General features: G+C 62.4%; 1 protein-coding gene across 2 annotated transcripts; it reads left to right on the top strand.

Annotated features, from left to right (window-relative positions):
* MTCL2 (microtubule crosslinking factor 2) lies at positions 1 to 25537 on the top strand. Of its 2 annotated transcripts, none has more exons than XM_086760521.1 (16): positions 1 to 726; positions 8876 to 9100; positions 10467 to 10625; positions 13234 to 13296; positions 15976 to 17202; positions 18198 to 18317; positions 18492 to 18617; positions 18967 to 19197; positions 19356 to 19463; positions 19622 to 19789; positions 20836 to 21087; positions 21185 to 21256; positions 21637 to 21707; positions 21894 to 23343; positions 23439 to 23580; positions 24540 to 25537. In XM_086760521.1, the coding sequence occupies exons 1-16, from the start codon at positions 1 to 3 to the stop codon at positions 24566 to 24568; spliced, it is 5169 nt and encodes a 1722-aa protein (XP_086616647.1). In that variant the 3' UTR covers positions 24569 to 25537. The 2 variants fall into 2 exon arrangements, with proteins under 2 accessions (XP_086616647.1, XP_086616648.1); XM_086760522.1 differs by having other exon boundaries at positions 448 to 726; positions 18201 to 18317.
* Positions 25538 to 27640: the final 2103 nt, after the last annotated feature.

Here is a 27640-nt window from a genome sequence, read left to right as displayed (position 1 = left end):
ATGGAGGCCGCGCCGGCGGAGCCGGGCCCCCCCGCGCCGCCACCGCCGCCGCTCCCGGAGAAGAAGAAGAAGCCGCAGCGGGCGCCGTCGCCCGCCCGCCCCAAGGAGGTGCCGGGCTGGTCGCTGGCCAAGAGCCGGCGCGGTGGCGGCGGGGGGGGGCACCCGGGCGCGGCCCCGCGGCTGGCGGTGGGCGGCGGGCACCCGCGGCGGGCGGGCGGCGGCAAGGAGGGCCGGCCCGAGAAACGAGCGGCGGCGGCGGCGGCGGCCCGGGCCGGCGGGAAGGGGCCGGCGGGGCGCGGAGCGGTGCGGGTGAAGGGGCGGTGCCGCGGGGCGGAGACGGCGGCGAGCGGGGCGCGGCGGCCGGGACCGGGACCGGGACCGGGACCGGGACCCGGAGCGGGACCGGTGCCGGGGGCCGGCCTGACCGACAGCAGCTCGGAGGTGTCGGACTGCAGCGCCTCCGAGGAGGCCAAGCTGCTCTCGCTGGAGCTGGGGCTCAGCGGCAGCGACGGGGAGTCCCCGGGCAGCGCCCCGCCGCCCCCGCCCTCGGCCGGCGAGGCCTCACCGCTGCCCGAGGAGCCCTCGGCCGCCTCCATGGCCAGCAGCCGCCTGCAGCTCAGCACCTCGCTGGCCTTCTCCGACCTCACCGAGGAGCTGCTGGATGCCGGCACCGACGGGCTGCTCCGCGAGCTGGAGGACCTGCGCTCCGAGAACGACTATCTCAAGGTGGGCACTGCGGTGTGGTCCCAGGGCATGGCACGGCATCCCCGGGCAAGGGTCAGCAAGGCTCAGCATCCCCTGGCCGTAGTGTGGTTTGGCATCCCAGGGCATGGCTCAGCGTGGCACGGCATCCCGGGCCATAGCATGGCGTGGTGTGCCATCTCAGGGCAAGGGTCAGCATGACCTAGCCTCCCTGGTCATAGCGTGGTTCAGCATCTCTCAGCGTGGCACGGCATTCCTGGCCATAGCATGGCATGATGTGGCATCCCAGGGCAAGAGTTGGCATGGTTTAGCATCCCTGGACACAAGACAGCATCCCAGGGCAAGGGTCAGCATGGTGCGGCATCTCTGGGGATGGCACAGCATGGCATGGCATCTCTGAGCAATGGCATGACACAGCGTGGTATCCCAGGGTGGCTCAGCATGCCTGGGCACAACACAGTGTCCCAGGGCATGGCGTGGCACGGAGCAGCATCCCTGGGCATAGCATAGCTCAGCATCTCTGGGCACAGGGGGCATCCCAGGACATAGCTTACCATGGCACAGCATCCCTGGGCAATAGCATGGCATGGCATGGCATGGCATCCCTGGGAACGGCATGGCATCCCAAAGCGTGACTTGGCGTGGCACAGCATCCTCAGGTACAGCACAGCACAGTACCCTGGGCATGGCTAGGCACAGGGTACAGCTCAGCTCAGCCTGGCATGACATCGCTGAGCATAGCTTGGCCTGGCTCAGTTGGGTTCAGTATGGCTGGGTGTAGGTCTCAGCATGGCTCAGCCCAGCATGGGATCACTGGACGTGCCTGGCACAGTATAGCTGGGCTCAGCTTAGGACGGCACAATACAGCTGGGGATGGCTTGGCATGCTATAGCTGGGCTTGGCTCAGCTCGGCACAATGTAGCATGGCTGGACGTAGGACATGGCTTCCCTAAGCCTGGCATGGCCCAGCTGGACATCGGGCAAAGCTCAGCTTGGCACAGCATGGCCCAGCTGCGCCCAAAACCTGGCCAGTCTCAGCACGGCAAAGCCCGGCTGGGCATGGCCAAGCATGGTGTGGCACGGCTAGGTGCTGCTTGGCTCAGTCTAACATGGCATGCTTTGGCACGGGGCACGCCTTGGCACAACATGGACCAGCTTAGCCTGGCATGACTCAGCTGGGCATGGCCTGCCTGGGCTGGCACAGCTCAGCCAGGCCCAGCTCAGCATGGCACGTCTGCGCTCAGCCCAGCTTGGCACGGCAGAGCACGGCACAGTTTGGCTCAGCCCGGTTTGGCATCCCAGAGCGCAGCGTGGCACAGCGTGACCCTGCGCGGTTGGGCACGGGGTGGGATGCTGCCCACTGCCCTCCCTGTCTGCTGACGCTGCCAGACCCTGGGGAGATTTTCCAGCTCGCTTCTTTCCGCTGGTTCCCGTGGTCCCCGGGGCCTTTTTCCGGGCGTGTGACATGGCCGCCTGTTTCGCGGGCGCGTGGTGAAGCCAGGGAGAGACGTGCCCCAGGGCAGGGGGGCACAGAGCTGTTCTCCCTCTGCTCACGCGTGGACCTGCTGCGCCGTGGCAGGTGCTGCCTGCTGCAGGCGGGCGCAAACCCCCGCTGGGTGCCACGTCCCCGTGGGCTGCAGGCTCTTCGCACCCGCTGCTCTTCTTCAGGGTGGAGCTGCGGGTGAGATGCTCGCGCGCCCGCCTGCCGGGGGGGTTCAGGGGCGGGCACCGCATCTCGCTGGCCGCTCTTCAGATTTCAGGGGGTGGAAATCAGGCCAGTTCTCTGCCACAGGTGGCAAAGTTTGTAAATGCGTCGGGGTTGTAGCTACGAGGTGGGAGCTGGGCGTTGGGTGACGGCTGGAAGATGCTCAGTCAGGCCCTTTGTCCATTAGCGAAGCCTCGGTTCACAGCTGGTGTCCCAACTCCTGCCAGAATTAGCAGCAAGAGCTTAAGGGCTTTGATTTACTGAGAGCTGGAAAAATACAGATGAGGCCCCTCCGGTTTCCAGGACCGTGCCACGGCTTCCTCAGTTTCCATGTGATCTTCTTCCCAGCAAGCTGCAGGCGTGCGGGGTGGTGGGTATTCTACCCGCCACGAGGGGTGACAACTCAAATCCCCCGGCCACCCGAGGCGTACGCCGAGAGGGGATGCTGCTGGCGTCCTCCCTTCTCCACCACAGCATCTCCTGTCCGCGTCCGTGCCAGCGCGTGGGCCGCTCTGCTCACCCCTCCCTGAGGTGTGCATGCTGCTTACAACCGTGTTTTGGTGGTGTAGCTCGCTTCTCCTGACGCCTGAGCAGGAGACCGTGGGGCTGGTACCCTGGCTCCAGCTGGGCAGGAGCCTCAGCCGGACACACTGCACCTTGAGCTCAAAAAAAAAAACCAGAAAAGATGGAAGTTTTGCCCGGTTTTTCAGCAAGCAGCGGAAAACTGGGCTGGGCTGCGGCAGGGTGCTGGCTTGTGCAGTCTCTGCTAAAAATTCTGGGATTTGGAGCCTTATGGCAAAAATAAACCCATCAGCACCACCCACGCTGCCGTGCAGGCCGGGTTGGAGGGCAGCGTGCAGGGACCCCGCGGAGGTGGCCCCTGACCTCGGCAGCTCCCCTGCCCTCGCGTCCGGATGGATCAGACTTGTCAGAGGTGACTTATTTCCTAGGACTCACCCAAATAGCTGCAAATGAATATTTCGGTATTTATTCATCGGATCTGGGTACAACCTGCTCTGGTTTTAAAGAGGAACGAGGCTTTTGGGGGATGGGAGGGTTTTGGTGACATTTTGGCACGGGCCAGACACGCGTTGTGCTACTATGCCTGTGTGCTGCACGCTGGGTTTGGGAGCTTCCCAGGGGAGCACGTCGCAGCTTTCTGTAGCGGTGCCAGCTCACGTTGCGTCTTTTCCTCAGCTGCCATCATAAAATCCACGTCTTTAAGCACACTTCACCCATTTCTCTTCGCCACCCAGATTTTTTGCAAGGCTCTGCCTTCCTCCTCCCTCTCTGGGTGTACGGGGTGGGCCGTGTCTCCTCTTACCCCCGCTCTCCGGTGCGTGCACCCGCTGTGACCCCCCATAAATGGGTTGTTTCAAGCTTTTCCCCCCAAAAGAGCCGTTTCTCACGTGCAGGCAAAGGGAGGAGGCGTCTCGGGTGTCCTCGCCCCATCTCGCTGTTGCTGAGCCGTGCGATGGAGAGCAGCTCCCGGCCCTGCTCGGCGGGCTGGAAAATGTGAGATGCGATACGGCAGCAGCTGCGGAGGGACGGGCAGACAAAGAGTGGGCACGGGAGAGGGTTTGGAGCGAGGGGAGGGGATGCCTGCAAACCCTTTCGTCTCCGCGGGAAGGGGCTTAGGCGAGAGCCACGTCACGCCGGGAGCGCGGTCCTGCCTGCCCCCCTGCCCCGCGTCACCCCGCGTCCCTCGGGGTTTGCCTGCGTTTCCCAGCGCTGCGGAGTGGGTTGGGTTCCCAGCGTTGGGTGGGTGGGTGGGTGCCTCGTTTCCCCGAGCCAGGGGGAACTGATGCGTGCCACCTCCCTGAGAGCGTCCCGTGGGTGCACCCGGGGCTGCATTTGGGTGGCCCCGTTGGTTCTGGGTCCCAGCTCTGCCACTGCTCAGATCCTGCCCAGCCCCAGGGGCAGGGGTGCCCAGGGGTCCCGGTGACCGCAGGCAGGGCGGGGGTGCAGGGCTCTGCCATGTAGCCCCCCACCACCAGCCGCCCTGGAAGGGGCTCTGCAGCCTCTTGCTTTTTTGGATGCTGCACGATGTGATTTGCGCCGCAGAGAGCCCCCAGCTGTTTGCCTGTTAATTTATGGGGGCAGGTGTAAAGCTGAGAAACGTTGATTTTTCCCCTCGCCGACGTGCCGTGCTCTCCGCTGAGCGGGAGCTGGCGTGCCGGCCAGGGGCAGGGCGCAGCGGGGTGCAGCGTGCAGGCTGCTGCGCTCAGCTCCAGCCTGACGTGCAGGGAAGGACGGCCGATGTTTACTGCCAGAGCTGCACCGAAGACATCCCAGTGTGTGATACATGGGTGTCCCTTACCCACCCTTTGCCCCATCGCACCCCAGTGCAGGCTTGGGGTGACCCTGCTGGGACCCTCTTGCTGGCAGGGGACGTGCCTGGGGACCCCACTCAATTCCCCTTAGCAATCCCCTCTGATTTTACTTTTTTTTTCCTAGCAATTTCTAGCACAATTCCCTCTTCTGTCTGGCGAGGGCTCAGAGTTAATTGAAAGCTGCTGCTTTTGTCCTGTAATCTCGGAGGAAGCGGTGCGTGTTGCTCCTGGACGGTAATCCCCATCTTCGCACGAGGGATCGCAGGGTCCCCTGCGGGCGCACCCCGCCGCCGATGCGGCCCAGAGCTCCGCACAAAGGCGTCGATGCCAAACACACAGGCAACTTCCAGCCTTTCTCCTCCTTTGCATCTCGGGCTGAGGTTTGGGGGTGCAGGCGGAGGGTACGAACGCAGGCGGGGCTGCGCTTCCCAAAAGGCTGCTTGTCCCCTGCGGGCGGGCGGCTGGTGCTTGGCTGCGCCCCAGAGCCTGGGGCTGCCAAAGCTGAGGGTGTATGTGCCACCAGCCGCCCGGCAGCCAGCCGTGTCGTTCTTTGCGTGATGCTGTTTTGTATCCATTGCTGCTTTCCGCTTCTGAAAGATAGTGGATCCCGCGGAGGAGCTGTGAGCGTTGCACAGCACGAGTCTCCTGGTCTGGTCCACACTTGCGCCTAAGCCAGCGCATAACTCCCCTTGGGCAGGAGATCCAAGGGTTTAACTCTTCTGTCACAGCTCACCATGGGTCTGATCTGTGTTTTGAGAGGGTTGTAGAGCACTGTCCCAGGTTGCCCAGAGAGGTGGTGGATGCCCCATCCCTGGAAACATTCCAGGCCAGGTTGGCTGGGGCTGTGAGCAACCTGATCTGGTTAGAGATGAGCTCCTTGCAGAGGGGTTGGACTGGGTGGGCTTTGAAGGTCCCTTCCAACCCAAACCATTCCATGATTCTATGATCTCCACTGGCCCCCCTCCTGCCGTGCCGCCATTCAGGACCATCACCCTAAAGCTCAGCCCCTTCCAGGTCCTGCCCATCCTGGAGGAGCTGATGTCCTGCCAGCGGACACGGCTGTAGCTGTTACCTTCTCCTGCTCTGAAAACGCGTGGGGTTTTTTTTTTTCTGAACTGGAACCAGGCAGTTTGCATCCAGTTTGCATCCCACCTTGCCGTTTCTTACTTTCCTTAATAATCTCCCCAGGGAGAGACAGCGTCTCCGAGGTTTGCTCAGGGAAGGCTGAAGGTGCGTGTTGTCTCTTGGGTTCCTCCATGGGTGTAATCTGGCTCCTGCAAACACGAGTGGGGTGTTTGCTTCTGCTGTCCTCCCTTGGGTGTTGAAACAAGCCTTCCTGGAGGGCAGATCCCCAGCATCTTTTCCAAGACGGGTGATTTCAAGTGTAAAACCACCAGGAAATCTTTGCTGCTGCAGGGATGGGGTGAGCATGGATGCAGTGGTGGATAATCCCAGAGGATGGGGGGAGCAAGCAGCCCACGGTGCTTGGAGGCTGTGACTCCACGTACAGGTGGTGCCTTTTTATTTTTGGGATGAGTGATCAAGCCTGGCAGCCCCCATGGGCAGTTGTGTTGGAAAGAAGTCATTTATTTCATCCTCAGAGTTGACCACCTTGTCTCTGTTTCACACTTTATTTAGCATCGCTGAGGGTGCTTGCAAGGCCACCCCTGAATTTGGGATGTTTCTATGGGGTTCCTCCCCACTCCTGGCTCTGCTCTCCCCTTTATCCAAATGGATTGTTTGTTTTCATTTTGCCAAGTTGGGCATCAACTCCAGAAAACGTGCGGATGCAGAGGGTGAGGCTGGGCGGCTGTTGCGGACCCCTAAAGCTGGCAGGGGATCTCTGCGCACCCCGCGCGCTGCCTCCAGAGGCTGCGGGGCTGTTCCGCCTGCGGACGGGGTCAGCTTTGCCATCCTAAGCTCTCTTCCAGTTTGCTGGCATGTTGCCGCTCTCCGGTCCTAATCCAGTTACTGCGGCTTAGCGGCACGGCTCGTCTCCGAGGGGCAAGCTCGGGGCGGGCTGTGCGACTGCAGGGCTGCGGCCACTGGAATGGTTTACTGGTGTTATGGGGTGTGGGTGAATTCCTGCAGCTGGAGCAAAGGGAGGCATCGCTTTCCCAGCCCTCCCAGTGCCAACCCTGCTTCAAACCCCCCCAGCCCCACTCCCCGGAGAAGCACGCTTGCGCCGGACACGGTCTCCCCCTAAAACAACGGTTGCTACAACCTGAGGTATAAACAAGCAGGAGCTCTTCGCACGGCAAGGCCAGGCTTCCTTCCAGCAGATGTAATGTTTGGTTGGGTTTTTTCCAAGGGCCCTGCTCCCTGCCCTGCTCGGCTGCTGCCGGGGGAAGCTGCGTGGCGAACGGGAGCTGGTACGGTCAGCGCCAGAGCAGGATACAGGCAGCCCCGTGTGCCTCTGCGATCGTATTCAAGCCACAATTCCATGAGTTCGGTGGTGAAAGGTTGTTTTCCACCACCCCGTTGCAGAGCACCTCCTCACTTGCGATGTATAATGCATTTTTTCCCATGAAAGGTTAAAAAACAGGTTGGTGGATGCCTCATCCCTGGAAACATTCCAGGCCAGGTTGGCCGGGGCTCTGAGCAACCTGATCTGGTTGGAGATGTCCCTGCTCCTTGCAGGGGGGTTGGACTGGGTGGCCTTTAATGGTCCCTTCCGACCCAAACCATCCTGTGATTCTAAAGCTCCCAAGGAACAGATCCCATAAACCAGAAGCAGAGCGGCAGAGGGTGGCAGGACACCGTGGCCATGGTGCTGCTGGGCTCCAGCCGCCCCGGCCGGGAGATAATCCATGATTGTCTACTTGACGTTCCCTATTTATCACGTAGTGTTTAAAGCCAACAGTGAGCGACTGTGACTTGTCCCCGCAGCTGCCACCCCCCCTCCCCAGCCTCTGCTTCGCCTTTTGGGTGAATTCTTGCAGCTGGGGCTTTGTCCGGGCCAGGCGAGCGCGGCGGTGAGCGTGCCAGCGCCTGGCAGAGCTGGCGCGGTGCTGCTGCCTCAGGCTGTGGGTCGCTGTCACAGGCGGTGCCGGGAGCATTGGGGTCCTGTCCCCCTCTGCCAGGGGTGGAACGGGGCTGTGTGGCCCCGCTGCCTCTGCTGAACCCTCATCTTGTCCGTTCCCGGGCCGTGCCGCAGTGTATTCGCAAGTGGCAATTGTGTTTGGCAGCGATGGGAGGTGTTTAGTGGCGGGTGCTTTTTTGGCAGGAAAGCAGATGCTCAGTGCCTTCCCAGGACCATACCGAGTCCACGGGGTCTTGTCGAAGAGGAGAACAGTCAGCGCAACGGCTGGAGCGTTTTCTTGGAAGATTTGGGCTGAGACCGTGCTCGTGGGGATGTGAAAAGAGCTTTGGGACCGCAGGGGACAGTCCTTGAGCATCCCCAGTGGCTCTGCGCTGGACAGGACGGTGGCACTGGGGCTGCGGCTGTTGCAGGGGGTCCCACAGCATCCACGTGCCGCAGACCCGGAGGAGGATTTGGGTTGGTGCTGGTGCCAGCGGGACATCACCCCTGGTCCTGCTGTGACAGCAACGTGGTGGCCCTGTGCCAGAGGCTCTGCAGGGCTGGGGGAGGTTTGTCACTGTGAGAGCTGAGGAGACCAGGAAGGGGTGGAAGGGGAACCCAGCCCGGCGATTGCTGCTTGATGGCAAAATGAGGGGCCACCTCTGGTCCCCAGGGCTGGTGGCATCTTGCTCGTGTCCCCGCATTGCCTCGCTGTCCTCGCCTGCTGCCTCCTCCTTCCCTCGCCTGCCTCCCTGACACATCTTTTCCAAAGGCGACCTACATTTTTCTCGCCGCGGCTGCCGCCTGGGCTGCTCTTGCAGCGAATCCTCTCCCTCCCCCACCTTCCTCTTTCTTTTACCACAAATATTTATAGGCGCCCGTGTTGGCTGTCCCCCCTTGGGTGGCTGGCTCAGTGGTGGGTGATGGTGCCCAGCTGGCCCTGAGCCCTTTTCCTGCAAGGATGGAGCTTGACCCGAGGGGTTGAAGGTTGTGAAAACAGCTTGTGGGATGGAGGAGGGCAGGGGAACCATGGTGGGGAGGTGCCCTGGGGGGAAAAGAGGGGAGAGCAGGATGTGGGGTCCATCCCCTCTAACAACACCCATCTCCCCACAGGATGAGATCGAGGAGCTGCGCGCCGAGATGCTGGAGATGCGGGATGTCTACATGGAGGAGGACGTCTACCAGCTGCAGGAGCTCCGGCAGCAGCTGGACCAGGCCAGCAAGACCTGCCGCATCCTGCAGTACCGGCTGCGCAAGGCCGAGCGCCGCAGCCTGCGCGTGGCGCAGACGGGCCAGGTGGACGGCGAGCTCATCCACAGCCTCGAGCAGGACGTCAAGGTGAGGCCAGGAGGGTGACGTCCCCATCCGGGCTGTCCCCAGGTCCCCCGGAGTGGTTTTTGGTGAGATGTGGAGGTGAGGGGATGGCGGGGGATGGTGAGATGCAGGGAGCTCTGTGGGGTTGTGCTGTTTATGGAGTGCAGCCCTTTAATGGGGGGCATCACGATTTTCTGCTCGCAGTGGCGAGACGAAAAGTGGGGAGCAGCACTTTTGGATCACGGGTGATCTGGCCGTGGGGATGTTTTGTGACGTCTGTGGGTGGAGAGGGGCCAGCGTTGCCCGAGGATGGCGGTCTTGCAGTGCCATATGCGAGGTTCATCCTGTGCAGCCCGGCCACGAGACCCAGGGCCCAGCTCCCTTATCCTGCACCCCTGAGGACGGGACGAGGCCAGCGCCGTGGGCTGGAGCAGCACGAGCGCACAGGGAGGGAGCGGGGGAACCGGGCCCCTGGGGACCTGGGAGCTGCTCCTCGGCTGTCGGGAGAACCTCGCAGAGCCCCGGGCAGCGCTGCATGCCAGGCTGGGGCAGGGACGCGGGGATTTCTGCGGGGTGACATTGCCTCGCCCGCGCCAGCCGCCGGCCCTCGAGGAGCCGCGGAGCCGGTGAGTGTTTGCTGAGGGCTCTTGGCAACGGGGCCGCTGCCAGGAGGGAGGTGCGGTGGCAGCCGGAGATGGCTCCGGGGGTAACTTGCATTTCTGAGCAGAAAACTGCCTCCGCAGCACTGGTACCCCGGGCTGGGCTGGGGACCAGGGGGATCTGGGGCAATTTTCCCCTTCTTGCAGGTGCAGGAGCAAACACTTCATGCTGTTAAGCTCCCTTTACGCTGAGGGCTGCTCCCTTGCAGTGATCTGGAGAGGGGGGCTCCAGGGGATGGACAGGGACCTTTCACCCTGGGGACAGCTGCTGTTTTTTTCCATAACGTGATGCAGCAGCTCGCCTTTCTCCCGGCCGGCACAGCTGCTGCCCGCGGCGAGAGGCTGCTTTGGTGCTGCCCGCCAGCTTTTCCAGCCTTGTGGGGGCTTTTCCAGCCTTGTGGGGGCTTTTCCAGCTCCACAGCATGGGACAAAAGTATGAAAAGGCAATGAGCATCCCACAGCACCACGTTAGGGCTGGGGAAGGCAGGGTTTGGCCAGGGGATGGGGATGCAGGGCAGCCTGGCAGCTGGTGACGAGGGAACAGCGGTCACAGCATGCAGTCAAGGGGACACATGCAGGGGCCAGGGTGCCACCCAGCACGGTGTCTGCTCCGAAGGGTCTCGGTAACAGCCTGCTGATCTCTGCATGAGGACTGGAGGTGCCCAGGCACTGGGGTCTCAGCCCCACGCACGCTGCGCCCAGCCTGATGACAGCCCTGTTGTGTCCCCAAGGTGGCCAAGGACGTCTCCATGCGGCTCCACAATGAGCTGGAGGCGGTGGAGAAGAAGAGGATCAAGCTGGAGGAGGAGAACGAGGACCTGCGCCAGCGGCTCATCGAGACGGAGCTGGCCAAGCAGGTGGTGCAGAACGAGATGGACAAACTCCGAGAGGTGAGGGGGACGTGGGTGCGGGGACCGGGAGGTGTCCCCAAGGCTCTGCCCGTAGCAGGTGTCCTGGCCCTGCGCTGTGGGATCCCCCATCACATGGCTGAAACCCAAACCGTATTGCAGATGGTCGAGAAACCTGAGCAGCGCCTGCTCTCGGCAAGGCTTGCTTTGTCCCACCCTGCGGGCACGGGGTGGCTCTGTCCCATCCCAGAGTGGGATATGGGATATCCCCCTTGCCACTTTGCACGTCCTTGGCCACTTGCTCAGCCTGGCCACCTCAGCCGTGCCCAGCTCCCACTGGCCAAAGCTCTGCACGATGCGTGGAGTCCGCTGCGTCCCTAGTGCGGTGCCCAGTGCTGGCCGTATCCTGACCGCATGCTGCTGGTTCAAACTGGGCCGAGCTGCGGGGCTACATGGCAGTGATGTCCCGGCAGTGTCCCAGCAGTGTCCCGGCAGTGTCCCAGCAGTGCTGAGGAGCCAGGCGGGGTGCGTGGTCCCGTCTGTGTCCTGGGAAGCCGTGTGCTGCACCTGTACCTGTACACAAGGGTCCAGGGCACTCCGTGCCATGCCAGGTTTGGGACCAGCTCCAGGCCAGGAGCAGTGCCATCCTTGGTGACAGAAAAGGCATCCCAGTGGCAGCATGGGCTTGTGATCCATTGCAGCACTCCTAACCCACTTCCCTACTGCCCGGGATGCCTCTGGTCCCCGGGGAGCCTCGGGAAGCGTCGCTGGCTGAGCCGTCGGGGCAGCGCGTGGGAGAAGACGTGCCGTGGCACTGCTCTGCTCCCACCCAGGACGGGGACACAATGCCGTGCATCCCTATGCAGAAGGGCACGGAGCCAGCACACGGCTTGGGATCTCTGGGGCCAGCTCCTGGCAAGCCACAGGGCCCAGCCACGGTCGCCCCTGTCCCCTCTGCAGCCACCTCTCAGGGTGGCACGGCGCAGCGTCACCCCAGACGGGATGTCTTGTCCCTCCGCTGCGCAGCCTGCGCTGACAGGCATGAAATGGGTTTCCCTGCTGATTAACAGCAAATGGCAGCAGCGGGAGCCGGACTGGAGGACGCTCTCGCTTGAAAAACAGGCGGAGAAAATGGTTGTGTGGTCAGCGCGCAGGGAGAGCTGGGTGCCAGCTGCTGCCCTGCCCTGGCAAAAGAGCGTGGGACGAGACACGGCCCCTCTGCAGCTGCGTGGGTTCGAAGGGGACACTGCCGGCTGGCACGAGACCCAGCATAGCTCGGAACACAGCTCCCTGAGCTCCGGATGGCGTGTCCCCAGGCTAGCAAGGGCATTGGGGTTATTCAGTGATTGCAGAGCACTAATTAGACAAACGAGTGAGTTACCAGCCCTCCTCCACCTCCTCCCTGCTGCTGCAGGGCACAGAGCGTGGCAGAGCTTGTTAGCAGCCAAGCAAACGCGGAGCAGAGGCTTGCGCAGGGCTGGGCTCAGCCCTCAGGGCTGATTATTTCTCCCTTCCAAGAGGTTTCTCCCATAACTGGATAATTGTCGGGCTGGGCAGATCGTCCCCAACGGCAACTGCGTTTGCCCCTCCAGCTCTGCCCCTCCGCAGCATCTCCTGGGGGGCAGGAGAAAAGTGGGACCGGTCCAGGTACCCTGTGCCAAGTCCGCCACGTTGAGCTGGGCCGTGATGAGACCACTGCCACCCCGAGGATGCACCCAAACCGCCGTCCGACCCGGGGCGCTGAGCCTGGGGCTGCTCGGGGCCTGGCGGTGCCCTTTGCCAGCCTGGTCCCCAGCACGGTGGGGACGAGGGATGCCGACGTGGCACCGCCAGTCCCCGGGAGAGGCTCTGCAGCAGCAGCAGCTCCAGCGATGGTCGTAGCCTTAATAGGAAAGCCTGGAGCCCAGCACCTTGGCACGGGCAGCAGCTTACATTTCACAGCTGCTTTCTTTGGCTGCTGGGCCTCAGCACCAGCTTGGAAATAGGTCCAGGCCGGCTGCATGGATCGGCCAGTGCTCATGGGGGGCTGCGTGGATGTTCTTCAGGGTTTTCCCCCAGGTTCCTTCCCCAGATAAGAGGCCTTGCTCTGGACACTCACTTTTCCCCCACCTTCCAGTCTCCCTTATTCCTCTGTCTGGCCTCCCCATCTCTGTCCCCGCTAACCTGGACATCGTCCCTTGTGTCCCCAGAAACCCCGGGGGCAGAGTCAGCATCGTCCTGCTGAGAAGCCATCCCTATAGCTGAGAGACCAGGACATGTCCCTTGCTTGGGGAGGAGGCGATGGGGAACATCACCATCTGCTGCTCCCACACTGGGATGCCTCTAGAGCCGTCCCTTGGCCTGAGGGTTGGATTCCCCACTCCATCCAGCGCTGATGGGATCATGACTCAGCCTCTCCACGGCTCATTTCCTGCTCTCTCGCTGCTCCCTTGCCTGCAGGGGGAATTTCTGGCCAGATCTCATGATATGATGCTTGCCAGCCCAGCTCCCCCACAGCAAAGGGCCTCAGCCCACTGGGGCTCTGGTGCTTTCCTGGCGTTCACAAGCACCTGGAGATGTCGGTGTTGATGTCCATCCGTGCTGCGTCTGCTTGTCCGTGCCGGGATGCTGTACTGTCGCTGCGGGTAACAACTCTCTCTTCTCTCTGCAGAATTCCCTGAAGAAGCGGGGGTCTCGCTCCATCGGGAAGACCGAGAAGAAACCGTCAGTGCAGGTATTGACACCGGGGCACGCGATGGTGGCCCACCAGCACCTCAGGTCGTGGTACCAGCCAGAGACTAGGCCTGACCTAGAAGGAAACCTGGGCATGGCAGCGCCATCACCTCGCAGAGACCCTGCATAAGGGAGGGATTAATGTGCTGGGCCATCCTCATTGTCCTCCACCTCCCTTGTCTCATTTGTCAGCAGCACCAGTGGCCGGCTGGTAGCTTTAACCCTTTCCGTGCGTCAGGGCTGCAGTGAGGAGCTGAAGGACTTTGGCTTTCACGTCGCAAAGCTGCTCCTGCTCTGGGGCTGCGGTTCTTGCAGGAGCCTTGCCTGGGAGGGGTCTAGGAGAGCTAGGGTCCCCGTGGGGAACGACTGGAGGCAGCGCTGTCCCTGCCCTGCGCCAGGCTGCTGGGGCAGAGTGGCGGAGCGGGGATTTGGCGGCGGCAGCGGGATTTCAGCTGTCACTTGCTGTTGGACTGAGCTGCTGTGACTCGCTAATGCTGTTACGGGGGCTCGGAGGGGCAGAGCTGCTGTGGCAGGAATAGAAATGCAAGTGTTTTAATACTGGAAAAATCCTCTTTCGGAGGCAAAAGACCTGAGAGGTTTATTTTGGGGAGTAGATCTGCTCCCCGAAAGCCGGGGCAGGGAAGGAGGCTCTGTAAAGCCGCTCCTGCCACGCGCTGCTGAGAGCATCTCATGGCGGGGACCCCGAGGGTTTCAGGGTGACCTGTGCCATTGCTGGCCCTCAAAGACCTTCCCCTTCCATCATCTCCATCCTTGAGAGCCCTTTCAGGCCAGCTGATGGTCCCGGAGTCCTGCCCCCCATTTCCCCAAAGGGCAGACCGTGGCTTTGCGCCTGCACCCGTCTGTACCCCAAACCGAGCGGGCTGTCCCCTCCAATGCCCCCCTTCCGAGGCTGAATTACAGCCCCTCCTCTGCCTCCTCCCGGGGCAGGAAGCAAACCCCAGCCCTGGGCTGCAATAAACCCGCCCCTCTGCTTCCCACACCCCCGCAGAGCTGAGACCCCTCAGTCTGGGGCCGTGGGGCTGGGTGCGGCCCCGGCTCTGTGGTGGGACCGATGTTCCAGTGCTGGGAAGCAAACCCTGGGCTTCCTCGGGTGCAGACACCCCTGGACGTGGCTCCCCCAGGCTCTCCCTCTCCCGCGCAGCCGTGGCCCCGTGGGCGCAGATGCTCATGACTCACGGGTGGCTTCCTGGGCCCCTTTCCTGCCCGGCTGGGCGATGATGGGCACTCACCCGAAACGGAGCTGGGTGGGACAGACTCAACCCTGAGGTCTGCTCCAGACCCCAGGAGCACTCGAGGTGGTTTTGGGGAGCGTGTGTGTTCCTCCAGTCATGCTAAGGGGCAGAGGGACACACCAGGCTGCTGGGTTGTTTTTTTGGTTTTTTTTCCCCTGGAAAAACAGGAACTGAGGTCATGTCTGAGAGCTGCCCGCGCTGGCCCTCCCCTGATCTCCGCAGCTAATTGGGGGGGCACAGCTTTAATGCGCCTTAGCAAGGCTGCGTCTCCGCACGCAAGCGTGCTGGGCTGGTCCCTGTGGTCACAGCAAGGCGTTTGGGGAATGAAACAGCACCCCAAATTCACAGGACCTCCCCCCATCCCCCCTGCTCCTGATATAGGCAGCCTGGGAAGTCTGCAGAGTAAATGGGTGCTGTGGGGTTTGGAGGGGTGTGAGCCAGAGGGGTTTGGGGGGTCAGGAGCACCCAAAGAGGGGGGCTGCTTGTTTCTGCCAGCCAAGGAAGGAGGATGGGTTCAGCCAGGCAGAGGGCTACCGGGGCCAGCAGCCACCCGGCCAAAGGGCTCGGCCACCTGCAGCACCCATCCAGGGCTCCAGCGGGTGCCGCGGGGCGAGGGTCCCAGCCCGGCAGGTCCCCTCCTGGCAGTCACCGCGCCGGAGCTCGGAGCACTCGAGTGACCCCGCGGCATGGGAAGTGGCGAGCTGGATGTCAGGAAATCCTGGTCCTCCTTCCAAAAAGCTTTCCAAAGCAGAGAAACGGTCCGTCTGGGCAAACAGCCGAGAGCCTAACTAAATTTAAAAAAAAAAACACGTGGGGAAACAGTCCCGAGAAGCAAAGGGGCTTGGGAAGGGACGAGTGAGCTCATGCGAGGGGTTTGCTGGGTTTTCTGTTTCCTGGCAAGGTGGTGGCAGCGAGGACGAGTGCTGGGGCGAGGGCTGGGACGTGAGGAGGTTTCCAGGCGAAACCACTGCTTCTCCACCCTGCGACAGAGCGTTTGGGGCTGAGCGGGGGGAGCAGAGCCCCGGCGAGGGGCTTGCAGCGGCAGCAGCGCCAGCTGTTTCAGCACTTGCCAGCTTTTGGGAGGAAACCTCACTGGGGGCTTTCATTTCGCCCTGCAGAGCCTGACAGCTTTCCCTCCCCCTCCTCCCCATGGCGGACTGGGCTGCAGTGGGGCTGGCCCCACAACCCCCCGTGACTCCATGTCCTTCCTCAGAGCCGAGCTGTGGGTTCCTTGCCCAGGCACCCTGCCCTGGTTCCAGGCTCTCCCTGAAGCCTCCAGGATGGATCTGGAAATTTTTTTTCCCCCTCCATGAACAGGGGCTGTGGCTCCCCCAGGATCACCAGGATGGGAGGGTGGCATGTCCCCAGGGCTCGCTCAGAGCCACATGGGACCATATTTCTAATGCCTGTGCCCTCTCGGTCCCCAGGAGGACAGCGCGGACCTGAAGTGCCAGCTGCATTTCGCCAAGGAGGAGTCGGCCCTGATGTGCAAGAAGCTGACCAAGCTGGCCAAGGAGAATGACGGCATGAAGGAGGAGCTGCTGAAGTACCGGTCCCTCTACGGGGACCTCGACAGCTCCCTCTCTGTGGAGGAGCTGGCTGACTCTCCCCATTCCCGGGAAGCCGAGCTGAAAGTCCACCTCAAGCTGGTGGAGGAGGAAGCCAACATCCTCAGCCGGAGGATAGTGGAGCTGGAGGTGGAAAACCGTGGGCTGCGGGCCGAGATGGATGACATGAAGGGCCAGGGGGACAGAGAGCTGCCAGGGCAGGACGTACGGTTCCTGGCGGGCATCTCGGGCTGCGGAGACGCAGGGGACACGGTGGCGGAGCTGCGCCGGCACCTGCAGTTCGTGGAGGAGGAGGCCGAGCTGCTGAGGCGCTCGCTGCTGGAGCTGGAGGACCAGAACAAGCTCCTCCTGAACGAGCTGAGCAAATACAAGTCGGACCACGAGCTGGACGTGACGCTGTCGGAGGACAGCTGCTCGGTGGTCAGCGAGCCCTCGCAGGAGGAGCTGGCCACAGCCAAGGTGCAGATCAGCGAGCTGAGCGGCAAGGTGAAGAAGCTGCAGTACGAGAACCGCGTGCTGCTCTCCAACCTCCAGCGCTGCGACCTGGCCTCCTGCCAGACCACCCGGCCCATGCTGGAGACCGACGCCGAGGCCGGCGACTCGGCGCAGTGCATCCCCACCACCGGCTGGAGGGACGGGATGGGCAGCAGCGAAGCCGACGGGCAGGACAGGGTGCCGGCCGGTGGGAAGGTACCCGATGGTCTCGCCAAGCTGCTCAAGCCCAAGGACTTGGAGACCTTGCTGGGCATCCGGGACCAGGCAGCGCTTGTCAGCAAAGCGATCGACGTCTTGATTTCGGATGCCAACGGCTTCACCTCCGGCCTGAAGGCGTGCTTGGACAACGAGTGCGCGGGTGGGCTGCTGGGCGAGGCGGTGGGTAGCGGTGGAGAGAGCCCCAGCGACGCCAAGCTGATGAACGTGCTGCTCATGCGGCTGGGCGTGCTCCAGCAGGACCTGGGCTGCTTTGCGAGGAAGGTGGACCACCTCACCGGGGGCCTCAGGGAGCACACGGACTCTTTCCTCTTCTCCAGCAGCCACGATGCCACCAAAGAGGGGCTGCAGAAGGAGCATGCCTCTGACTTCCAGGTACGGGCTTCTTCCCACGTCCCCCGCAGCAGCTGCCGCTTTATTTGCCGCCCCGTTTCCTCCCGCTTTAACGGAGCAAACCCTGACTGACCCCCAGCGTAACCTCCCTCCTGCCTCTCCAGAGCAAAACCCAAACTAACACCTCGCTGCATGCCAGTGGCACCGGGGACAAGGTAGGACTCTGCTTCAACAGAGTGTGCCCAGGGCAGGAGGCGATGGGCATCCCGGCACATCCCAGTGCATCCCAGCATGGGCTGGTCGTACTGGGGCTGCAGCTGGGGGCTCTCTGGTGCCATCCCACCTTAGCAGGGGCCAGCGTTTTGGCTGCCTGCCCCCAGCTCAGCCCCGCGTCCCCAGCTGGGAAGTTCCGTGTTTACTGGGGATGAGCTGGGGGGGGAGGAGGGCAGCCTGCAGCCTCCCAAAAGCACCCCAAACTATGGGGACCCCGGCTGCAAGAAGCCTCAGCCCCCAGTGGTACCCCAGCAGGGTAACTGGGAGAACAAAGGCTCCAGGGCAAATCTGCATCCAATGGGGAGCACCTTCGGAGCAGCCCTGCCATCCCCCTCCTCTCCGGGGGACCCAGCTCATGCCGGGGGCCAGGCGTGTTCAGCAGCGGTTGGGGCCGCAGCACCAGCCCCTTCCTGGAGCACACTCGCTTGTTCAGAGTCCTATTTTTCTGCATGTGGTCCCACCAGCCCCAGGTCCCAGTCTCCCCCAGTCACTGCATGGCACCGTAACTGGTGTTTGCACATTTTTTCCCTCTTTCTCTCTTTTTTCCCCTTCCCCCAAACAATCCAGGCCACGTGTCTCCTCATCCTGTGTTTCCTTTTGGTTTCCGCATTGTCTCCCGCCATGGTGATGAAGCTCCTTCTCCTCCTCATCCTTTTTGTTGTCTTGTAGTTCTTTACTGTTTCGGAGACCCATTGTTTTGTTTTCTGGCTTTTTTTTCTTCCCGCTCTTTTGGTTTGTTCTCATTAACTTGCCCACGCATGCAGCAGCCTGATTTTAGGGACGCCGACCCTTACCGCATCCCCCACGTCAAGGACACGGACCCCGCGCATCCCCGGAGCTACAAAACCTGTCGGCCTGAGGAGAACGACTCCTACGCCACCGAGGTACGATGTGGGTGGGGAGCTGCGTCCCCTCGGCCAGGGGGGTTGGGGAGGGGGTTGCGGGAGTGGGGGTGAGCCCAAGGAGAAGGGAAGCCGCAGAGCCCCGTCGGGGAGGGACGCGGGGGGCCACGGCCAGGCGCGGCGCACCATCCCCATCGCCTGCCTGGGCTGTTGCAGATGAAGGAGCTGCAGCTGGTGCTGTCGGAGGCCAACGAGAGCCTGCGGGGACTGCAGGAGCAGCTCTCGCAGGAGAGGCAGCTGAGGAAGGACGAGGTGGAGAACTTCTCACAGAAGATCTGCCAAGTGAGTCAGCAGCAGCCCTGATCCCTGGGAGACAGGTGTCCCCACACCCACGGCCGTGCCACCTGCAGCCCCAGGCTGATGACCCGCTTGGGGACCTGGGTGTCACCTGGGATCGCACTCAGCGTGTCCCGTCTTCAAGGGGCGCAGGGGTTGAGCACACTCCTTGCATGTGGGCATGCAGCCCTGCAGGGCTTCCACCCATGGCGATGCCTTGATGGCCCCGCTGTCCCCAGCCCGCTGCCAGGGTGTTGCAGCAGCGTTAAACCTGGGTGTGGCACCAGGCGCAGCCCAGACCCCACTGCAGCGCTGCTGCCAGCCCCTGTCTCCGAGCCCACCCATCTCTCCGCAGCTGAAGGAGGACCACCAGAAAGCATTGCTGAGGCGGGAGTTCGAACTGCAGAGCCTGAACCTGCAGAGGCGGCTGGAGCAGAAGTTCTGGAGCCAGGAGAAGAACCTGCTGGTGCAGGAGTCGCAGCAGTTCAGGCAGAGCTTCCTCCTGCTCTTCATGAAGCTCAAGTGGTTCCTCAAGCGCTGGCGCCAGGGCAAGATGGTGCACAGCGAGGGCGAGGACTTTTTGGAGGTACTGTGGGCTGAGAAGCTCGCACCTTGGCTGCTGTAGAGTGGGGAGCACACTGTTGGCTGTCCCTTGTGCCTACGTGTCCCACCCGGCGCTGCTCGGGTGTCCCCCATCCCTGGCCATGGGTCCTCTCATCACCCTGGCCGTGGTGTCTCCCACAGGTGAACAGCATGAAGGAGCTGTACCTGCTGCTGGAGGAGGAGGAGCTGAGCCCGCAGCAGCAGGCAGACAACAAGACATGCACTGGGGATGCCTGGACCCCCAACACGGTGAGTGGGGTCCTGCCTTGGTGGCACCTCCTGTCCCTCACCCCAGGGGTGGGCAACCTGCGGGGCTGGGATGCAGCCCCCATGGGATCCCACCCTGTTGGGTCCTCTCTAACATGGGACCCCAACCCCCTCGCTCACCCCCGATTCCCCATCCGCAGCCCAACGAGTGCATCAAGACGCTGGCAGACATGAAGGTGACCCTGAAGGAGCTGTGCACGGAGCTGCGGGAGGAGCGGCGCGGTGCCAGCGAGCTGCAGCAGCAGTTCACCAAAGCCAAGGCTGCCTGGGAAATGGAGCGCGCCGAGCTCAAGTGCCACATCGCCCAGGTGGGAGCCCCGGGCACCCTGCGGGCTGGTGGGGCTCCCCCTTGCCTGGTGGGGCTTACGTGGGGCTGGGGGGCTGCCTCCGCTGTGTGCCAAGCGCTGGCTGTCGGGCAGGGCTGGGAGGCAGGGTGGCACTGTGGGAATCTCAATTAGCAGCCGCTCCGGCAGGCGTGTTTCCATAGCAACTGGGCTGGCAGGAAAATCTGAGTGCGGAGCAGTGGAGGATGCTCTGTGTTGCTCTGCTGGGTTTGTCTGGGGTGGGCAGGATGGTGCTGGGGCTGAGCATCCCTCCCTGGGCTGGGTAGCTGGGAAGGGGCATCAGAGCCCTCCTCTCCTCCCTGTCACAGCAGGGATGGGTGCTCTGCACCCCTGTGGATGCTGCAGGAGAGATGTAACGGCTGCGGCAAGGGCAGGAGGCGGAGGGAGGGCAGCCTTGGCGCTGGGGGAAGCTCCTGCCCACAGCAGCAGTCCTGTCGGTCCCTCAGCCTTGCGGTGGCCGGGGTTTTCAGCTCCCTGACACCTTGCTGGCAGCAGCCCGTGGCCATACATCAGCTCCGCTCCCCGGGGCAGTGCCAGCGCTGCCCAGGCAGGATTGCTCTAGGCAGAGCTCAGCAGGAGTCCCCAGTTTCCCTCTCTCCTCAGTAAAAGAGACCGGAGCTGCCATGGTAGCAGCACCCCAGTTTCAGGTGCCTTGCTGCCAGGAGCAGCAGCATCCTGGGGCTCTGCTCTGCCAGCCTGGCAGGCGATGCTGCCTGTCCCTCGGAGCCGGGTCCAGCAGGCAGGACGTTCAGCCCGCGTCCCACTGGGTGACCGTCTGCCGGGCCGTCTGGCGCGATGTGGCCGCAAGCCAGGGCCGGCTGTGGCTCGGCTGTGCCCGCAGGTGAGCCGTGCTGTGCGACACGGCCTTGGGGACACGCACATCGCCCAACCTGGGCAGCACGGGACCTGCACTGGGAACCGGGATGCCCAGAGCCTTGTCCCTTTGCTGGGGATGTTCAGCACCACACTGGAGCCACGGGTCACCTACAGCCACCAACGTGTCCCCGCAGCTGGAGTCGAAGGCAGGCAAAGGGATCGCAGAGCGTGCGCTGCCCGACTGGAAGGTGGCGTTGAAGAGGGAGCGTGAGGAGCACCAGCATCTCCTAGCTGAGTCCTACAGCGCCGTCATGGACCTCACCAAGCAGCTGCAGATCAGTGAGAAGAACTGGAACCAGGAGAAGGTGGAGCTGCTGGCCCGCTTCAAGGAGGAGCAGCAGCAAGCAGAGCAGCAAGCAAAGGACCTGCAGAACAAAATCAACCAGGTATGGTGTCCCCCAATCATGAACATGTCTTCCAGCCTCTGTCGCTTGCCCAGTGGGGCACATGTTGCGCACTTTGAGTGACCAACACATTCTCCAGTTGCAGAAAGGAGCCAACCCATGGGCATTGAAGCACTCTGAAATGGAGAAGCACAGCAGCAACTGGAAAGAGGTGGGCAAGAGAAGGTGAAGGGCTCTTGGGGTGCTCGTTGGGCTCAGGTCTATGCGAAGTGTGAGATGGGAGGTTGTGTGAACCCCAAATTGCAACCCCTTGAACAGCAAATGAAGTTGCAAGGGGCAGCACCAGGGGCTGGGGAGGAGAGGGTGAAGAGCATGGCTGAACCCCAAGGGCTTCAGTGGGGTTATAAAAAGTTCATTTAAAATAGATGTGGGCACAAGCAGCCTTGTGTAGCCCTGGGAATGGGATGCCAAGTGTGGGTGCATGGGGGTAAGGTGCTGGAGAGGAGCAGGGTCCAGCCCCTGCTCCAGCCCATCTGTGTCCTGTGGTCCTGTGCTTGCTGACACCAGAGCTTTTCTTCTGTGTCCTCCTAGGCTCTCAATGAAAAAATCACAGACAAAGAGACAATCTCTGAAGCAGAAGCCAAGGGAACCAACCTCAAAAGGTGAGTGCACTGGTGCATCCATTGTCCCTGGGGCATGGAGGAGCTTGCACGGGGCTGTCCTGGGCTGTCCATGGCCCAGGGTTGTCCTGGAGCCAAGGGCTTCCATGAGGAGCAGAAGGGTGCTTCCAGCTGCCCTCAGCCCACTGCCCTGTCCCCTTGTGAGCCCCATCCTCTCTTTTCCCACAGGACCAAGTCCGTTTCCTCCATGTCAGAGTTTGAAAGCTTGCTCGACTGTTCTCCCTACCTCCCTGGAAAGACCACGCCGGGGCTGGACGACCATTCCCGTGGCAAAAAGGCATCTGCAGCCACTCAGCTGCTGCCCAACGGGATCCGGGACAGCGCCGGCGTTCCTCCCTCAAACTGTACATATGTGAATATTGAGCAACCTGCCCCCGACAGCCTGGCCAAGGAGAAGCTGGGCATCTCCTCCTGGGACTACTCACGGGCAAGCAGCCTCTCCGGGCATGATCCAGCCCAGAAGCAAATGCAGAGGAGCTACACGGCACCCGACAAGACGGGGATCCGCATCTACTACAGCCCGCCGGTGGTGCGGCGGCTGGAGGCACCTCTGGTGCACAACAAGGAGGGGAAGATCATGATTGAACCCGGTTTCTTGTTCACTATGGCCAAGCCGAAGGAGCCGGAGGAATCAGCCAGCGCTGAGAGCACCTACAGCCAGTGGCTGTGCAACTTCTCCAAGCAGCAGCGGGAGCTGCTGGATGGCAGCACAGTGGAGAGCGCAGTCTCGCCGGTGCCCCGCTTTCCCCCATCGCTGCATGACCTGGAGATCTCCGGCAACATGAGCGACGACATGAAGGAGATCACCAACTGCGTGCGGCAGGCCATCCGCTCCAGCTCGCTGGAGAGGAAGGTGAAAAGCACCTCCAGCCAGACCGTGGGGCTGGCCCACGTGGGGACGCAGACCATCCAGACGGTGAGCGTCGGCCTGCAGACCGACCTGCCGCGCGGCAGCGGCGTGCATGGCAAGAGCTGGTCCCCCCGCAGCTCCGCCCTTGTGTCCGTGCGCAGCAAGCAGATCTCCTCCTCCCTGGATAAGGTCCACTCCAGGATAGAGCGGCCGTGCTGCTCCCCAAAATATGGCTCTCCAAAGCTTCAGAGGAGGTCTTCCTCCAAGCTGGACGCCTCCAAGGACAGAAGCCTCTGGAACCTGCACCAGAGCAAGCAGAACGGCTCTGCCTGGGCCCGCTCCACCACCACCCGTGACAGCCCCGTCCTCAGCAACATCAACGACGGCTTGTCCAGCTTGTTCAGCGTGGTGGAGCACACGGGCAGCACCGAGTCCATCTGGAAGCCAGGCTGCCCTGAGAGCAGCCGGGCCAAGCCTGAAGCACCCAAGTACGGCCTCGTGCAGGAGTTCTTCAGGAATGTCTGCGGGCGGGCGCAGAGCCCCACCGCCCCCCCGGAAAAGAAGGAGACCACGGGGGAGGAGGGCAGCAAGAGAGCCGAGCACCCTAGCCCAGCCACCCACCACCCATCTGAGAACATCTCCCGCATCTTGAACAAGAAAGTCCTCAAGCAGAGCAGCTGCGAGGACCCCAAGCCCTCGTCCCCCGGCCAGGGGAGTAAGGACGCAGCCCTGCGGGACCCTGACCTCATCTCGGCCATAGCCAGCGAGGTAACAAGGCAGGGTGTCCCCCGGGGTGTCCCGCTGTGGCGGGGCACGGGGTGCCCGACCCCTCTAACCCCCCTGTGCCCTGTCTATCTTTGCAGGACACGGCGTGTGACTGCAGCTCCCAGTCCCTCACCTCCTGCTTTGCCCGGCCGTCCCGCTCCACCGTCCGCCATTCCCCCTCCAAGTGCAAACTGCACCCCGCAGACCCCCCCAGGGCAGAGGAGAAGCCGGGGGCCTCGAGTGAGTGAGGACGGGGGGCCGGGGGACGCAGCGTGCCTGCTATCCACTCTCCTGCCGGAACGGCGTCCGCGCTGACGCCCCATGGGGGTCCCATGGGCGCATCTGTCTCCTAATCGTCCCCTCACCCCCGGGGACGCTTACGAAGCAGATGTGGAGCCGGCGACGGACATCCTGCCGGGGTGACTGCATCACCTCCCGCCTGCACGGAGATCTGCTCCCTCGGAGCCGGCACTGGGGGGGGGTCCTCACGAGTGCCCACCGCCCCGGGAATGTCAGCTGAGACCCCGCCGTGCCGAGGGCTCGCCGGGGCCCCGAGAAGGGGAGAGCAGCAGGGGGAGGCTGCTCATGTACATAGGGCAGGGCTGGGGCAGAGCGCGGCAGGGACGCCGTACAGATGCGATGGACGGAGGCGCGATGCCGTGTTGGCCCCCGCGGGTGGAGGGTGCTGGCTCCGGCCCCCGCGGCCGCTGCCAGCGCTGCCCAAGCTCCAGCGCCTCCCCGCCAGCGCCGATTGTGGCACGGTTGCATCAGCCGTGGGGCCACACGTGCTTCCCCAAGCAGGAAGGGGACGGGGAGGGTCCCTGCGGTCACCCAGGCTGGGCTGGCTGTGGGGGCCTTCCCTGGCCACCCCTCTGCTCTGGGGGGGCTGCTGAGGTCCGTCACTGCTGGGAAGGGTTTGGGGGTCCCCCCGGCTCCTCCAGCTGCCGAGACGGGGTTGCTGGGCGCGCAGCGCGAGGAGAGACGGCGTGTGCCTGCGTGTGCGTGCGCACGCTCGTGTGTGCCGCCGTCCCGAGGGGCCACGGCTGCGGTGACCCCCGCATCACACCGACCTCCCTGCCTGCGGCCACTTGTAGTTATTTGCTCCTCCAAGTGCTGAATATACATAGTTCTTTTTTTTTTTTTTTTCTTTTCCTTTTTTTTTTTTTCCTCCACTTTTGGCTCTGCCCAACTCCGGACAGCCTGCAATGTAAAACCAAGTGCATTTTAAAAATACCGAAATGAGCTACATTGGAGATGCACCAATTGGATTAAGAGATTGTGGGTTGGGAGGCTGCAGCCTGGCCCGCCGCGCTCAGCGTCCTTCGGTCACCACCAGAAAAAGCCTTACCCGGGCAGGGAGCGGGGCAGCAGCCGCAGCCCCCGCGGCCGTGCAGAGCTCCTGGGGCTGGGGGGCCTGTGCCCCAGCCTCGTGCGGAGCAGCGTCGGTGCCTCTGAGCAGCCCCAGGAGATAACAGCAATTTCGGAGGCCTGGCCAATTTTCCAGGGGCCAGGCAGGGATTCACCCAGATGGAGCTGCCTGCCGCTGCCCGCGGCTCCAGGGGCTCTGTGTGTTGCTCAGGGGCTGCGTACATTGCTCTGGGGGTTCTATAGATTGCTCCAGGGGCTCCGTGCGTTGCTCAAGGGCTGCGTACATTGCTCTGGGGGTTCTATAGATTGCTCCAGGGGCTCCGTGCGTTGCTCCGGGGCTCCATACGCTGCTCCAGGGGCTCCGTGCGTTGCTCTGAGTCCACGTACACTGCTCCAGGGGCTCCGGACGCTGCCCGAGGGGCTCTGCGCATCACTCTGGGGCCGCGTATGCAGCTCCAGGGCCTCTGCGCATTGCTGTCATCTTGCAGCTTCGCTTAGAAAATGCTCCTGCTGCCGAAGCTGCTGCCCCCTCCCGTCCAGCCCCGCGCTGCCCGCAGCAGCCGAGCTGCATCACTGCCACGTCGCAGCCTCCATCAGCATCTCGGCGACGGCCGCTCACTGCCTGTGTCTGCGGACACACCAGCATCAGTCAGGGCCCAGCAGGCCCAGCACCGATGGCCTTTCGCTCCTGCGGCGCCCATCTGGCCCCACGGGACCCTCGTCACCCGGGTGCGGGATGCATGGGGCGGGCATTGCCGCCCTCACCAGCAGCCGGGGCCAGGCAGCATCCCCGCCTGCCACGGGGGGGATGTGGGGTCCCCGCGCCCCGGCAGGCGCAGCACTGCGGCAGGCAACCTGCTGCTGTACATAGATCCTTTCGGGGTGGTTTTTAGCATTTTCATTGATAACAGGGGTTTTGGTTTTGGTTGTTTCTTTTTTTTTAAAAGACTCTCTACTTTTGGAATGTGGTTTCTCATTTTTACAACTGCCTTTTAATTATTTGTACTACCGGTCAGTTCTGTCTTACTCTGTAAATAGCGGTGCTGGGCGTTTCCCGGGGGGCCAGGGGTTGAGCCGAGGCCGGCACGGAATTTGCAAAGGCGATGGGGAAAATTCCCGTGAAGCGTGGAGGTGGTTGATTCAGCCCCGGCCCCCGCGCAGCCTCTGCCCCTGTCCTCCCCATGTGCCAGAGCCCGGCCTGCGGCGAAGCCCGAGGTGCTCTGGGCAAAGCCCCTGCCCTGTCCTCCTGCTTCTTCTGGCCAGCCCATGCCAAGGTCGCATGAAGGGCACCTCCTGCCCCGATGACGGGCCCCCTGCCCGCCCCATCCTGCACCCCTGGACCATGCCTACTTGTCGTGTGATGACTGCAACCCCTCACCCCCGCCTTCAGTGCTGCCTTCCCATGCTGTGGTGGGGGGACCGTGATGCCTCTCCTGTCTGGGGAACCGGCAGTTGGGGCACCCATGGGTGGGGAGATGCATCTAGATCCTGTCCCCCTGTCCCTGCCATCATGCCAGCTGCCCAGCCCACACACAACGTCCCATCCTCTCCTCACCCACCTGTCTCTCTCCAACACCATCCCTGTGTGCTGACTCTGACTGTGCCATGCGGCCAGGGCTCCTTGCCATCGCCGTTGGGTCCTCCATGGCCTCACTGCCAGGGCTGTCACCTCACACCCGGTTCCTCTCGGCTCTGCACTGTTCTTGTGATGCTGGTGTGTCTCATGCCTCCCGTGTCCCGTCCCATCCTGTCCAGCAGCTCGGCCCAGCCTGCACACCAACCCCGCTTCCCCTTTCCCATCACTGCCCACAACTTCTTGGCATTGTGTCCCTTATCACCAGCAGGTCCCAGCCTCCTCCAGGCTCACCACATTAAATTGTCCCTCCCTGAGGTCCTCCATCGCCTGCCATGATGCTCCCCTCCCTCTTTTGCTCCAACATCCCTTTCATCCCTGCTTTTTGATCCCCGGTGTCCCGTCCTTCCTTCTTATCCACCATCCTCAATCACATTCCTTTATTTCTTAATGTGCTCTTCTGTTGCCCACCATGTCCCATCTCTCTTTATTCTACTCTTTCATCACCTACCTAACCCAACCCCAGCTCCTCCACCACCCATTCATCGCATTCCTCCTTCCCATGCTCCATCACTCACCATATCCCATCCCTTTTCCTGTGTGGCTCCATCTTTCATGTCCCATTCCTCATTCCGCTGCTCCCCCGTTGGTTACCCATCCCTCCAGTGTTCCTGTCACCCACTGTCCCATCCCTCCCTGCCATCCTCCTCCATCACCCACCAGGTCCCGTCTTCCTTTCTGTGGTCCACCGACCACCATGTCCTGTCCTTCCTTCCTGTGCTCCCGCATCCTCCATCATGTCTATCCCTTCTTGTGCTCCACCATCACCCACCACCTCCCATCCCTCCCTGTTCTCCTCCACCCTTTTCACATCCCATCCCTCCTTCCATATTTCCAGAGTGTGCTGTTACCCGCTGTGTCCCATCCCTCCCTGCCATCCCATGTTCCTCCATCATCCACCATGTCCCCTCCTGCCCTCTTGTGCTCCTGCATCCTACATTATGTCCTATCCCTCATTATTGTTCTCCTCCATCACCCACCACCTCCCATCCCTCTTTCCTATGCTTCTTCATTGCCCTTCATATCCCACCTTCCTGTCTTACTGTCACACTTGCATCCCATCCCTCTCACCTGCTCCTTCATCCACCACACCCCATTCATCATTATCTTCATCAATCTCTTACTGTCTCCTCATGTTTTCTCTTCCTTCTCCTCCCCCACCCTGTTTCATCCATCCTCATCTTGCTTTGCCTCCAGTTTCTCTTTTCCTTTCATATTCCTTATGTCAGCATTTCACCGTCCCTTCTCATCCTGCATCAGCTCCCACCTTCACTCTGTCCTCCTCTACATCTTACCATC

Source organism: Chlamydotis macqueenii, chromosome 16, assembly GCF_036417535.1.
Source record: "Chlamydotis macqueenii isolate bChlMac1 chromosome 16, bChlMac1.mat, whole genome shotgun sequence".
In the NCBI taxonomy this organism is placed as follows: domain Eukaryota; kingdom Metazoa; phylum Chordata; class Aves; order Otidiformes; family Otididae; genus Chlamydotis; species Chlamydotis macqueenii.
Note: the sequence above shows the minus strand (reverse complement) of the source record. Positions and strands in the feature narration are given on the sequence as shown.